The sequence below is a fragment of the Microtus ochrogaster genome, chromosome 4, assembly GCF_000317375.1.
Source record: "Microtus ochrogaster isolate Prairie Vole_2 chromosome 4, MicOch1.0, whole genome shotgun sequence".
NCBI classification, from domain to species: Eukaryota; Metazoa; Chordata; class Mammalia; order Rodentia; family Cricetidae; genus Microtus; species Microtus ochrogaster.
The window spans coordinates 75,776,924-75,790,180 of NC_022011.1; the positions used below are offsets into that span (position 1 = coordinate 75,776,924).

At 41.7% G+C, this 13,257-nt stretch overlaps 1 protein-coding gene across 3 annotated transcripts in view; it reads right to left on the reverse strand.

The window, feature by feature from the left end:
* Positions 1–13,257, reverse strand: part of Grb14 (growth factor receptor bound protein 14) — a 98,288-nt gene that overhangs the window by 34,809 nt on the left and 50,222 nt on the right. For all 3 annotated transcript variants that reach the window (XM_026778727.1, XM_005346486.2, XM_013346038.1), the window contains one exon: positions 2,462–2,618. In XM_026778727.1, coding sequence (XP_026634528.1) covers positions 2,462–2,618 — 157 coding nt within the window. The remainder of the gene's footprint in view (positions 1–2,461; positions 2,619–13,257) is intronic.

Genomic DNA, 13,257 nt, shown 5'->3' on the forward strand with positions numbered 1-13,257 from the left:
AGAGAGAGAGAGAGAGAGAGAGAGAGAGAGAGAGAGGCAGCTCCGCTTACTGAGACAGCAAATGGCTTCATCTGGGGAACTGTAGTGACATCCAGTGGCTGTCAAGGGAAGTACAGAGCCGTGTCTATGGAAGTGTATGTACTGCTACAGAGACCTTTTAATCTTAATGTCTGTAAAACTGCATTATCAGAACCATGTCATACTATAGCCTGCCATTGAACAATTCAAAGACTTAAAACCGAGTGAGGACATTTACTTTCTCTCAATTATTTAGCCACTTAAAATTCTCAGCAGTCAAGTGGCTGATTGTTCCCAGAGAGGCTTCAAGCATATTCTCCTTCCTTTGAAATTCAGACATTCCACAACTGTCTTCACCAAGAGAAAGTCTACCAACACTTTCTAAGCAGGTAAACAGTACCAACACCACTTTCAGAAGTGTGTGTGTGTGTGTGTGTGTGTGTGTGTGTGTGTGTGTGTGTGCAAACACCACTTTCAGAAGTGTGTGTGTGTATGTGTGTGTGTGCACGTGCATGCGTACTTGTGTGCATGCCTTTCTGTCGGAGTCTGTCTATCTGTGCCAGGGTGTTGTATAGCAATCTCTTACTCAAGTAACCACATCTGACTTTCAAAGTGGTGCCTGAATCAAAGTCAGAACCCCATGTTTGCACCTCAAACACTTTAGTAATGGAGACATCTCCCAACTCGAGAATTCTTTTAAAGCACGTCCACCAAATAATTCTGTTGTCATCACCATATTTTTCAGAACAAATGAAACAAAGGTAGAGAATTATACAGTCATTCCAGAAGTGAATGACTGTCATGGTGAGTATAAAAAAGTCCTCAACAGTTCTTTAAATAAATCACTTGAAGTAATTTGGCTGTCAATAGTAAGTTAAAAGAAATGATTTTGATGATTGCTCAGTAACATTTATATGGCAAAAAGAGAAGCAATGTGTGTGGCACATTGAACACCTGCCATCAGATATAAATATAAGACTTTGCAGGTGTGATTAAGTAAGGATTCTGAAACGATGGTACTGCTGTAGATGAAGAGGGAGGCTCTAAACATGGCTGGGACAATAACAGGAGACTTGATAGCGACAAAAGAGAGGTAGGCTCTCAGACCAGAGGCTGATCAGAGAGATGCATCTTTGATCCAAGGAATGTTGGTAGCTATGAGAAACTGAAAAGAAGAAGAAAAAAGGCGAAAATTCTATCTTAGAGCCTTCAAAGGAATCGTACAAGCCTTGACTTCACCCAAAGGCATTGACTTCACACCTCCAGGAGTGTGGGACAGTAAACAGCCCTGTTATAAGCAAACGAGTTCATGGTAACTTGTAATAGCAACCATGTGAAAGCAGTGCACAGTTGAACGCATGAAACAGCGTGCCAGGACTCACCCCTTCCTTTCTCATCTACTTAAAGACAAAAGCAGGCTTTGCCACCTAAACACCTACAAGAATAAGAACGTAGAGAATAAAATTACTGCCAAACCCTGTTCTCACTCTAGAGGGCAATAAATTGTTTGTATTTCATTAAAAGAAGACCCTACTTCCCATAGCCAGGAGGATAACTATATGTTTTTCCTTTGGGTTCACTTTCTTATTTAGCTTCTTTAGGATCACCAATTATAGACTCCATGACCTTTATTTATGGCTAGAAACCAATTATGAGTGAGTACATCCCATGTTCATCTTTTTGGGTCTGGGTTACCTCACTCAGGATAGTGTTTTCTATTTCCATCCATTTGCATGCAAAATTCGAGAAGTCACTGTTTTTTACCGCAGCGTAGTACTCTAATGTGTATATATTCCACACTTTCTTCATCCATTCTTCCAGGGGCAGAAAATTAAAATAGTTTCTTGACTGTAACAAAAGATCTATTAGGTAGCTAAAAGTCTTCAGCCATAGTTGATTGAGCACATTTGTCAAAATTTTGAGGGGTGTTATAAAAATGAACCATGAGCGGTGCATTTTTTTGGTAAAAAAAAAAAAAAGAAGACCCTAAAACTCTCTGCACAATCCACAACCCAGAGAAGTATTCCATTAAATATTTGAGAAAAGATACTATTTTAAGTTTTGATTACATTTTTAAGTCTTCAAGAAAAATCTAGAGTGTATACCAACACTCAAGCAACCAAACAAAATCTTTTTCTGCTAACTTCTTGAGAGATTTTCCTGCATTATTATGAGATTTGACAGTGAAATTTAACTCCGTGTTGTGGTTCCACAACTGATGTAGCTTAATCATGATTTAACTAGGGAGGGTGACAAATTCACAACATTTCTACCTTTTGTTCCTATTGTGTGCTTTCTTTGTCCACCATCCATGGCACCAAATGAAAGAGAAGGACTACTTAACACCTAGTTATCTGGTTTTGTCTACAGGAAGAAAATTTTTGCCATCTGGTGGTTGTGTATCCAGAAGAAAAACTATTAGACAGTAATCTCATATCCTTACCTACACCGGTGTGAGCCAGGTGCTCAAAAAGGGTCCAGCTGTTGTCATCCACATAGTGGTTCTTCAGGATCAACAGCTGGCAAACATCTCGGGCGGTGATGTCGCTGGGCACTTCTAACGCCCGGCTGGTCTCATCCTCACTGAAGACTTTAATCACCTGTGTTTGTAAGAAACAAGAGAAAGAGCTCAGGGAACCCTGCTTAGTGTCTCGGTTCCTTTTCCATGACAAAACCCCTGAGAAAAGAAACTGAAAGAATGATGGGTTGATTTTCGGTTCATAGTCACAAGAAATTTGCACCATCTTGGTGGGTTGTCATGGTGACCGGAGCTTGAAGCGCCTGGCCACAGGGCATCTGCAGTCAGGAAGCAGAGAGAGATGGTGCAAATCTCATCCAGCTCACTTCCTTTTGGGTACAGAATCCAGGGCCCAACCCATGTAATGGGGCCACTCACATTTACATGAATCTTACCATGCCAATGATCACAACCTGAATAATTCTTCAAGCATACCAAAGCTTCTGTTTCCATGGTGATCCTTTCTATCTCAGATATTCAGCATGAGGTTGGCTTAACTAATAAAATTGTTACCATGGAAGCAACTAATATGTCAATCATGCCCCAGTTATCCACACTCTGCTTAATGCCAGAGAGCCAAGATCACCTGCTCTGCCACACCACATGACGCTAGTCTATAGCCCACGTGTTGGACTTTACAAGCTGAAGACTTTCTCTTCTGCTAATTTGCATATACCTCCCCACCCTTGAACCTAGTGCCAATTGCCTTGTCTTGTATAGCTATAGATTTGATATTTTTTCTTCAGTACTTCCACAAGTAAATAATAGTATAAAATATTGTCCTATGTCTGCGACTTCACTTAACAAACCGTCCTCCAGGTTAAGACATGAGGCAAATAGAATTATTTTTTTTTCTTTTGACACAAGTCTTAGTATATAGCCTGGGTTGACCTCAAACTATTTAACTCAGGCTAGCCTGAAATTATCAGTGGTCCTTCGGCCTCAGACTTTCAAATGCTGAGATAATGGGCAAAAGTTACTATGCTCAACTCAGGATCTCCTCCTTTTAAAAAGTCCATTATGATCGCATATACACATAAACACTACAGCTTCTATATACATCTTTCCAGTGTGGGGACACAGGTGGTTTCTATACTGTGGCATCATTAATAACTTTACAATGAGCATGAAGCTACAAATGCCTATAACAGATATCAATTTCAGTTCCTTTGAGTGCCTACACTTGCACACCAGGTCACGTGGTAGTTCTCTGTTGAATTTCCTTAGAAACATCTCTGCCATTTCTCATAATGACTAATATGCCCTTCTTCCTGCATCCAAATGGAAGCTTTTCTCCTTTCTGCTACATCATCTCCAGAGCGACATCCTCTGGTCCCTGGGAGATGGCACCCTATAGTGTTTCTGATTTATACATCTCAGTGCTCAGGGCTTCTCACAGCCCTGTCAGCTGACCATTAGACTGCAGGGAAACCGTGCTGCTCATTTCTCACTCTGATTACTTTCTGATGTTGAGTTGTAGGAAAGAGATAGCAGCCTTATCAGATATATGACGCTCAAATATATAGGCAGTTCCTTGCTATATGCAGCCCTTCATTAAAATATTCCATTCAAACAAATGTTATTCTTGTAAGTCATAAAACTTGCCAACTGAGCATAAGCCCCCATAAAATTCCTTGTGTATTTCATCTTCCTTCATGCATCCACACCTAGGCACCAAGCCACATTATTCAACATCTGTCTTTTCTCCATTGTCTAAACTAAGTTCTGCTTGATGACTAGTCTGTCATTTTTCTCACCCTCAGGTCTATTGAAAGCTATGAGCTTCTTATCAGTATTCTACATTTTTCTTTCCATATATAAATTTTGCAAACAATCCAAGGAATTTGGGTGCTCTACACTGAGACATAGTCATAAAACCCAGAATACAACAGACTATATCTAGACAGACGTTGCCGTTTCAGGTACGGCAGTTTGGGCAAGGGCTCACTAGGTATTCACATGTCTCTTTAACACTCCTCTTCTCTCCTGCAGTCCATGTGGCCATGGAATTGAGTTTTAGTCAGCAGAACGCAAGCCTGTGGAACAGTGAGCCTCTAGATCTGTCCCATAAAATTCTACCACATGTCCTGATTGTCTTTCAGCACCCTCCCACAGAATAAAAACAACTGCACAGCCTTGAGGAGACTAAGGTCATGGGCAGAAGGAATTCTTGTCCCCAAAAGACTTCAAGGACAATTCTCCGCTAGGAATATCCTTATGAGTAAGAAGCAAGTGTACGTTCTGTTAACTCTGTGACTTAGGAGTGAACAACTAGAGCATCCAATGTCCAGCTGAAATGACACAGAGTTAGAAGTTCCTACAAAGGAGCCACTCAGCATTCGCCAAGCTGCGCTCTGCACGAAACTCCCCAGTATCAAGAATTATCTGTATGAAGCTAGTAATCAGATAAACATACACATGGCAATGGAGCCATTGCGGAGCTGTGCGCACAGACCAGAGTGAGAACGAGAAAATGCAGTCCAGAAAACAAGCCTATCATAGGAACACCAGCATTTACACATGGCCAGAAAGTCAAGCAAAGGCAATAGAGAAAAATATCCCTGTTCAGTCTTTAAAGTAGCCTTTATTGTATTACAATGAGGTAAATTCTCTCTTACAATGGAGAGGTGACCTAAGGTGAAAAATCCTTCTGTGTATTAATGGGAGGATATTTATTGAAAGTATTAAAAGGTTCATTCCTTTGACTCAGCAATTTCACTTTAGCAAAAATATCTTTAAAAAGTTGTTTTGCTAACTTTCGAAAGTGACTTTTAGGCCAACAAAACATTCTTCCTAATTTTAATGACCTGAGTTATCAACAATAAAAGGAAATAAAAATACCTCCATAGAACAGACTGTTGTTTGGGCAATCTTGAAAACATTACCCAAAGAAATTATATAAGAATACTTCGAGTCAGGCATGGTGGCACATGGCTGTAATCGCAGTACTTGAGAAACAGAGACAGGATAATTCAGAATCCAAGCCCAGCCTTGGCTACAGAGTGAGTCTGAAGCCAGTCTGAAAGGTGTGGTTTAAAACATTTACAGCATACAACAAGCTTCCTTAGCCTTGGCTTCCAGCCTCCTCTCCCTCTTTTTATAACTGTCATTCCTTTTTTAAGCACCCCGGCTTCCCCATCACTGTGATCAACTATCTTTTCAATTGTGGCTACTCCTCCTCCAGCTCAGACACACTCTACTGAAGTTCTGGGGCTGGATTTGGTGGAACCCCAAAACTGGGAAAGCCAGGGATCTGGAAATGAACCATGAGAGAGGCCAGTGTGTAAGAGCCAGCAGAACTCATACAGATATCTGTTTAACAATCACAGTATGGGATCTCTTTCCTTCAGTGCTGTAGGTGTTGAGATGTAGCCCAGAGCTGGTCAGAAACACAGTGGTAGATGCAACGCAGATAGAAGAAGTCACATGGCAATAAGCTGAATGTTTGTGCCCAACACAATTTGTATGCTGAAACCCTAATCCCAGAGTGGTAGGGTGACCTCTGCTCTGGCCTTTGGGGGGTGATCAGAGTAGGGTTGTGGATCTCTTGGTAGCAATCAAGGTTTTACAGAATGGGTCACTCTGTGATCCTAGGGGATAAAAAACATGACATAGGCCTATAAGCTGTCTTTCCTGTATCATGTGATGCTCCACCTGGAACTCACGTCTGTGCTCTACATTGCCCCCCCTCACGTTTATTTTGGGAAATTCCTACTTATATTTCACCTGAAATCAAATGAACTCCTCTTCAGAAGGCTGTCTTGACTGTTCAGGGTTTCATGAAGTATCCTACCCACCTGTGCTAGCAAGCCCTCACCCCCAGGGCAGTTTCTCTTTATTCACTATTTACATTTGTATCCCAGTGAGCTACCTTAGGTCATCCTGGCTTAATCAAGCTCTGCCAAGCAGATGCAGCCAGCATCCACGGCAACGGCTACCCGCATCCTACACACAGTCAACAGTCAATATACCTTCTTGGCATTCATTTTGAAACTATTTTCCACCACAGTAAATATAATTACTCAAAAATATCTTTGCTGAGGAACGTTCTTGGTATACACAACTTTTCAGTGGGTGGTAAGAAAACAATTCCAAGTTGGAACTGATTCAATATGGCAGACCGAAGTTGCAAAGCCAACAAGGCGGCCATGGAGTATCAGGATTGTTGCTGAACTTCCTTTCCCATCACCATCTGTCTCTCAGAAATTCCCTGTCTGGCGACTTGTGTGGAGTTTCACGGTGCTGTGTTATCATCTTGGTAGGCTGTTGCTTGTAGGGCATGCCTCCTACATCTGGGTCTAGACTAGACCAGGACTGACTTTCTACCGGACACATCCACTGTGCCCACGCTGTTGTGCTTACAGTGTATTCGACCAGACTCTGAAAGAAGCTCCTGCCAACAGTCACGTGAGCATAGCCGGATTCAGTGGAGCAATGGTGTGTCCCTGAGCCAAGAACCCAGGCAGGTTGCCTGGAGAAGGATGGGTGAGCTGCAAAGACCCCTGCAGCTTCCTGACAACCCTGTGTATTTTCTTACAGCAAACTCTCATCACCTGGTGCTAGAGAGGCCTGCTTCTTATTTTCCATTTCCACCTTGCATTTCACGGAAGCTACGGAAATGCAAAAGCTGGAGACACTCAGAAGGTATGCACGATGGTAACCGAGGGCAAGAAAAGCACAGGGCAGGGAAGAAGGCTGGGAAGCAGACAGTTTATCCACCCACTCAGGACGCCATTGCTTTCCTCCACTGTCACAAATGATCAGGATTGTCAAGAATTGAGACATGTGACCTGAGAGCCTCATTATTTTATTATGCCTATCAAATACATCTGTTACTAGCATGTAAGTACTACTAAATTAAATTTTAGAAGCAAAGCCAAAAGAAACTTTTCGTGAACTTGTGCCGGAAGGCAACTGAAATTCACAGAATAAGTGTTATTGATTTCAAAAAACAATATGTATTGAAAAGAAACAATACTTTGGTTTGAATTCCATTTCAAAGTCAGATTTTGAAAAAAAAAACTGTTGCTGATTTTCAAATCTTTACTTATGTGCATATATGTGTGTGTTGTATGTGTATGGGTGGTATGATTAAACATGTGTGTGCATATTTGAGTGGTATATGTATAGTGTGTTTGTGTAAGGTATGTAGTGTGTGAGTGTGTTTGTGTATGTGTGTGTACCTGTGGGGCATATGTTGTTGTGTATATATTTGTGTATATATTTGTGTTGTGTATATATTTGTGGAGTGTGTGTGTGTGTGTGTGTGTGTGTGTGTGTGTGTGTGTGAGGGTTGGGTGCAGTTTTACCTAAGTTGGCATTTTCCTGCAACATAACCCTGGGGTCTCTGGAACCCATGCAGTAAGACAACATTTGTCCTGTTACTAGTGCAGAAAGGCAGTTGAAAACTCTGTTCAGTGTTTATTTATCGCTTTTAAACATGTGAAGACAGAAAAGATAACCTAAGCCTCAGCTCTCAAGCAGAGTTAGGTCTCTTGCATAAAGCATTATTACACTAAAACCTTCCTATCCAAGAAAAAGAAATCGACTCCTCACAGAAGCCACAGGCCTGGTGTGTGTAAAACTCAAGCTTGGACTGTTAAGGATCGTGGGAAAACAAACAGCACACTGTTCTTCAGGTCCCTTAGAACATAATATTAGTATCCTGTTTCCTCTACAGCCTAAAAGCTAAAAGAAGCTGAAGTTTATATAATCATGCTATTTAATAAAAGTATATTATTCATTTCTAGTTAAGTGACCCAAATTCCCAGCTTGATTTATAATGTGAAGAAAATAAAATGGGAAGACTAATATCACTGGAAATTGTACACCAAAAGAAAGAAATCCTGCTTGGATTCAGAGAATAGCAACCGACTCGCTTTAGCAATGGTGGGACATGTGATAAGTGATTTCTTGTTGTTTTTTTTAACAGATCGGAAAATGTATTTAAATTATACGAACATTTTTTATAGCAAGGTCAGAGAAGCCTTGAATCTTCACATTCTTCTAAATAAGGAGTGCTGTGGCCCGAGATAAGAGGAGACAGTGTAGGAGTTTTGAATTAAACAAGCCTGTGTGTTTGCTTAAGGGAATGGAAATAATGAATTCATCCAAATCTGCTTTTCAAACATTGAATCTCTAAAACGGCCCTGCTCCAAAAAGCCCCTGATATTCAGGAAGTGCTGTTACTTTCTATGTCTCTACTGTACTCTTTCCCTAGGTGTGAAATACTGAGAGCAAAGGAGGACATGGTTGGGAGGAAACACATAATAAAGTCTTACATTTGAGAGAAATATTTAATAAGCATTATACCTGAGCACAAACTGTGAATTTTTAATTAGTTAGTGCACTTCAAAACAGGTAAATGTCACTAATATTGACCTTCAGGAACTGACAGACAGGGCCTTGTGCAGCCCCCACCCCATCCACCTGACTCCAAAGACCCTTCCCCCCTCCTTTACTTTCAAGAGCAGAGCACTTTCTAGAACACAGAACCTTTGCAATAGCGCAGATACCACTGGAACTACACAAGCCATCTCTCCCTACAACCTACTTTGCTTCTCTAAAATCCAGACACGCCATTATTTCTATGAGAGAGGTTTCAATGACCTTTTCAGTTTAGGGACAGAGTGTCTGTCCCATGTCTGGTGTACCTATGCCATCAGCATCAAAAGCCCTTGCTACTCAGAATGCCACATGACATCAAAGTTATAGCTGCCTCCTATGATGGCCCTAGCAGCTAGTGGAGCACAGAGCTCATAGTGGACAATTGAAACAGTTATCCCAGCTATTCCATGGTGAATGAAGCCATTGTCAGTGGCCCCGTGTGAGGCGTGAGGGATTCCACAGGAGCAGTATTGAGCCCTCGAGTTTGAAACCACACACAGAGACCAAAGAGAAAATATTAGCAAGTTTTCATGGCATTTCTCAGCTGAACAAAGGCCAACCAAGGGATGACAGTAGTATACTGTCACATTTGGGGTTGTGTGAAAAGTTAAAACACATAGAGAAAAATGGGGTTGGAGAAGATATTATGAGCAAAGGTACTGAGAAAGAAAAAAGCAAATATAAAAATAGTAATAATAATTTTTGCAGAAAACAGTCCACAGTGCAGACACCGGGGCTGCCTTCACATGACTAGTGGAGCTTCACCCATGCCGACAGACCACGGAGGGGAGGGTGACCTCACCTAGATCGGCTGGGCACCTACCTGTTTCCCTTGGTGCCACTACAATTTAGGATAATTTCTATAACACCCAAATTACGAGGCGCCTCTCAAAACTAGCAGGGAATGTAGAAATAATTTGTTGTATCGTATTGCGCAGCAGTGGCAAGAGAATAGACAGTTGAGTAGTCTCATGGTGGTGGAAAGGGTTGAGCTGATAAAGCGGATCTGCCGCAGACCTTCTCTTTATAACATTTGGAAGATCTGGTTTGAGTAGGCAGGTCTCTCGAGGCTCTACTGACACGGGGTGTTTAAGTTCACTGCTAAGCTTTTATGCTCAAGCCCACGTCAGGATGGAGGGTCAATGAGTTTCCTGTGAAGGAGCACTGGCTTAGCAGCCATTTGCTTGTTCTTTTGCTTCATTTGGACAGTTACAGGGAGTGCCTAGTCAACGACAACCGACTCAAGACTCAAAGACCTGCAGAACCAGGGATCTAGTTTTGCAAACAGACCCAGATGCACTGGGGAAGACTTAGAACGTACTGAATTGGTTCACCTTCCTGCATCGGGCAAAAACAGCCCTATGTTGCCTCAGTAGTGGACATGTCTTAAAGTTGACCTAGAAAGAGATTTCAGATTGCCACACATGAGACCTGGCTCACACCTAGTCACACCCTAAGCTACTCCCACATACATATGCACACATCACACACACACACACACACACACACACACACACACACAACATTTCTGTGCATTTGAATCTAAAGTGTGCTATAGAGAGTTAAGTTGCAAATCCCACACTAAGTATCCAACGACTTCATTCATGACAATGTCTCTGAATAGTCAGTGCTTTAAAGTGATGTGGGATTTCCCTCTGTATGCTGTAAATACCATTGGCTAATAAGGAACTGTCTTGGGCCTGCTCAGGGAATAGAGGTAGGTGGGGAAAACTAGACTAAATGCTGGGAGAAAGAAGGAGTTAGAAGCCATGTAGCCCTGCCAGAGACAGATGCAGGAGCTTTAGCCAGTAAGCCACAACCATGTGGCAAAACACAGATTAATAGAAATGGGTTAAATTAATATATAAGAGTTAGCCAATAAGAAGCTAGAGCTAATAAACTAAGCAGTGATTTAATTAGTACAGTTTCTGTGTGATTATTTCGGGGCTGAGCACCCAGAAAAACCAAGCAGCCTCCTTCAACATTCAAACAAATGAAATTCATTAGGACTAACTTTTCTCTGCAAGGCACAAACCTCAAGTGCTAACACTTACTCATACTTAAGGGAGGAACACACTGCTCAAGCTTATGCTGGGCACAGTATTATCCAACTATCTCCTTTTAATTTTTAAGGAACCATTTATTCCCAGAATAACCACTAAGTGTCTAAGTGAAAAGTTCAAAGTCAGTTCACACTTAGAGTAAAAAGGACAAATGGAGAAGAGTAGAGAGGAAAGAAATCACGGGGAGAAAGGGACGACAAGGGGAAAGAAAACATGACATGTTCAACCATATCACACTCGTTGAGACATGTGGTGTCAATTCATGCACTGTTAGGAATTGTTGGCTTTTGTTGATTTTTAAAATATAGTTCACAATTTAATGTCTCAGAAACTCACATGAAGCTTACCACAAAAGGTATATAGTATTTTAACTGGAGATATATGAAATAATATTTTCATGTAATATATAGTGCCAAGTAGTCAATTATATATGCTACGTACAGTCTTTCTGTGATATTTACGTGTTACTCTATAGACCTAAAATAGCACCCCCCAAAAATTACTTTTCAGATCCTAACGTTCCCATGCTGTGACAATTCTAGGGACCATCAAATTATATCCATGCTGTAATTCTGGCTTTTGTTAAACATTTAAACTCATGTAAAAGGTTTGGAAAGAAAGGAAGGAAGGAAGGAAGGAAGGAAGGAAGGAAGGAAGGAAGGAAGGAAGGAAGGAAGGAAGGAAGGAAGGAAGGAAGGAAGGTCAAAGAGTTGTCTGCCTTTTCATTTTTTTCCTTAGCTCAGAAATCTTTGGTCAGAAAGTATGCAAATCTAGAAACAGCCAGTAGAGGGAGTCTTTATTCTGAGTTGGTACAAACACAGACACCCTGCTGCCCCCAAATAGATTTCTGTCTGGAGTGATGGCTCAGCTTGCTGCCAAGTCAGCTACCTAAATAAAATACTGACCCAGAGGGCAGAAGAAGAAGACTGGCTTCCACAGCTATTCTCTGATCCCGGGAAGGATACCCATGCCCCACCCCAAACACACACAGTAAATAAATAGACATAAACTAAATAAATAAATAATAAAAGAAATATATATATATATATATATATATATCTTGAAAATTACAACCAGAGAAAGAGGACGGAGGAGGGAGGGAGGGAAAATTGTCTTCTGAGTTCTTATGATGTAAAACAGAGCGATGAGTGGATAATCACTTTCTGACAATGGGATTATTGCCAACACGATTTTTCCATTTCTCTTTTGGAACTGTCTGAAGACTGAGCATTCTTAATGCCCTGCAGGGTGGAAATCTTTCTATTTTCTGGGGGCGGGGAGGTAGTATCTGAAATTACCAAAAGTCCTACTTATTTCCTTGCCAACACGAGATTATTATTTTTAAATTCTGGCTCATGGGGCTGGGGCACAGCCAAGAGAGCCAACCCTTCAGACTGCCCCAAGCAGGAGTCTGAGACTGTCCATCACCCCAGCTATTTTTAATCAGCCTTCTGTGCCAGGCATGGACCAGGCATTGTGGTTTACAAAATAACGTGAGGCTCCGTGCCTGTTCCCATGGAGTTACAGCCCAGGTGTCTGCAGTGTTAGGGATACTGCAATTTGATCTGGGTCAAACCGGAAAGGATCAACTGATCATCTTCTATATCGTAGACTCCTCATCTCATACCTTAAAATGTACAAAGAGCTAACAGCGCTCAAGGTTATGTATTGTGTATTAGCAGTAGTGTTGTAATGCTTAAAGCAAAGTGAGTCTACAGTGATTAAGTCTCAAGAAACCCTTCCATCCCTAAGTGCATTCTCGGGTACTCTGACAAGCTAGCTTGTAAGACTGAGGCCACAGCAAGGAGCAGTCATCAGAGGGCAAAAAGTAGATTGGCAAAAGAGGTGAGAATTGTCCCATGTGAAGAGAACAGGTAAGAGGAGAAGCTGTCGAGTGGAACGGAGCCATGCAGTGTCTGGCCAGGCTGTTGTGTGAAGCAAGGCCATGCTTCACTGTGTGCACCTAGGATGTTGTGCAGAGCAGAGGTGTACAATGTGTGTGCCCAGGCTGTTTTGCAGAGCCAGGCCATGCAGTATGCATTTCTCAGCTGTTACATGAAGCGTGCCGTGAAACATGTGTGTCCAGGTTGTTCTGTGACAGTTTTCTGTCTGGGAAGAGAGGCCAAGCTTATAACCTGATCCCCTGTCATTTATTAGTGGGATCTTTGGGAATGACCTTCCTCCAAACCAACCTTCTTCAAGCAGAACAGGTTTGGCGACCAACCTTGTTAGGGTCTTACAAAGGCTAAAGAAAATGACTTGGCACTAAGT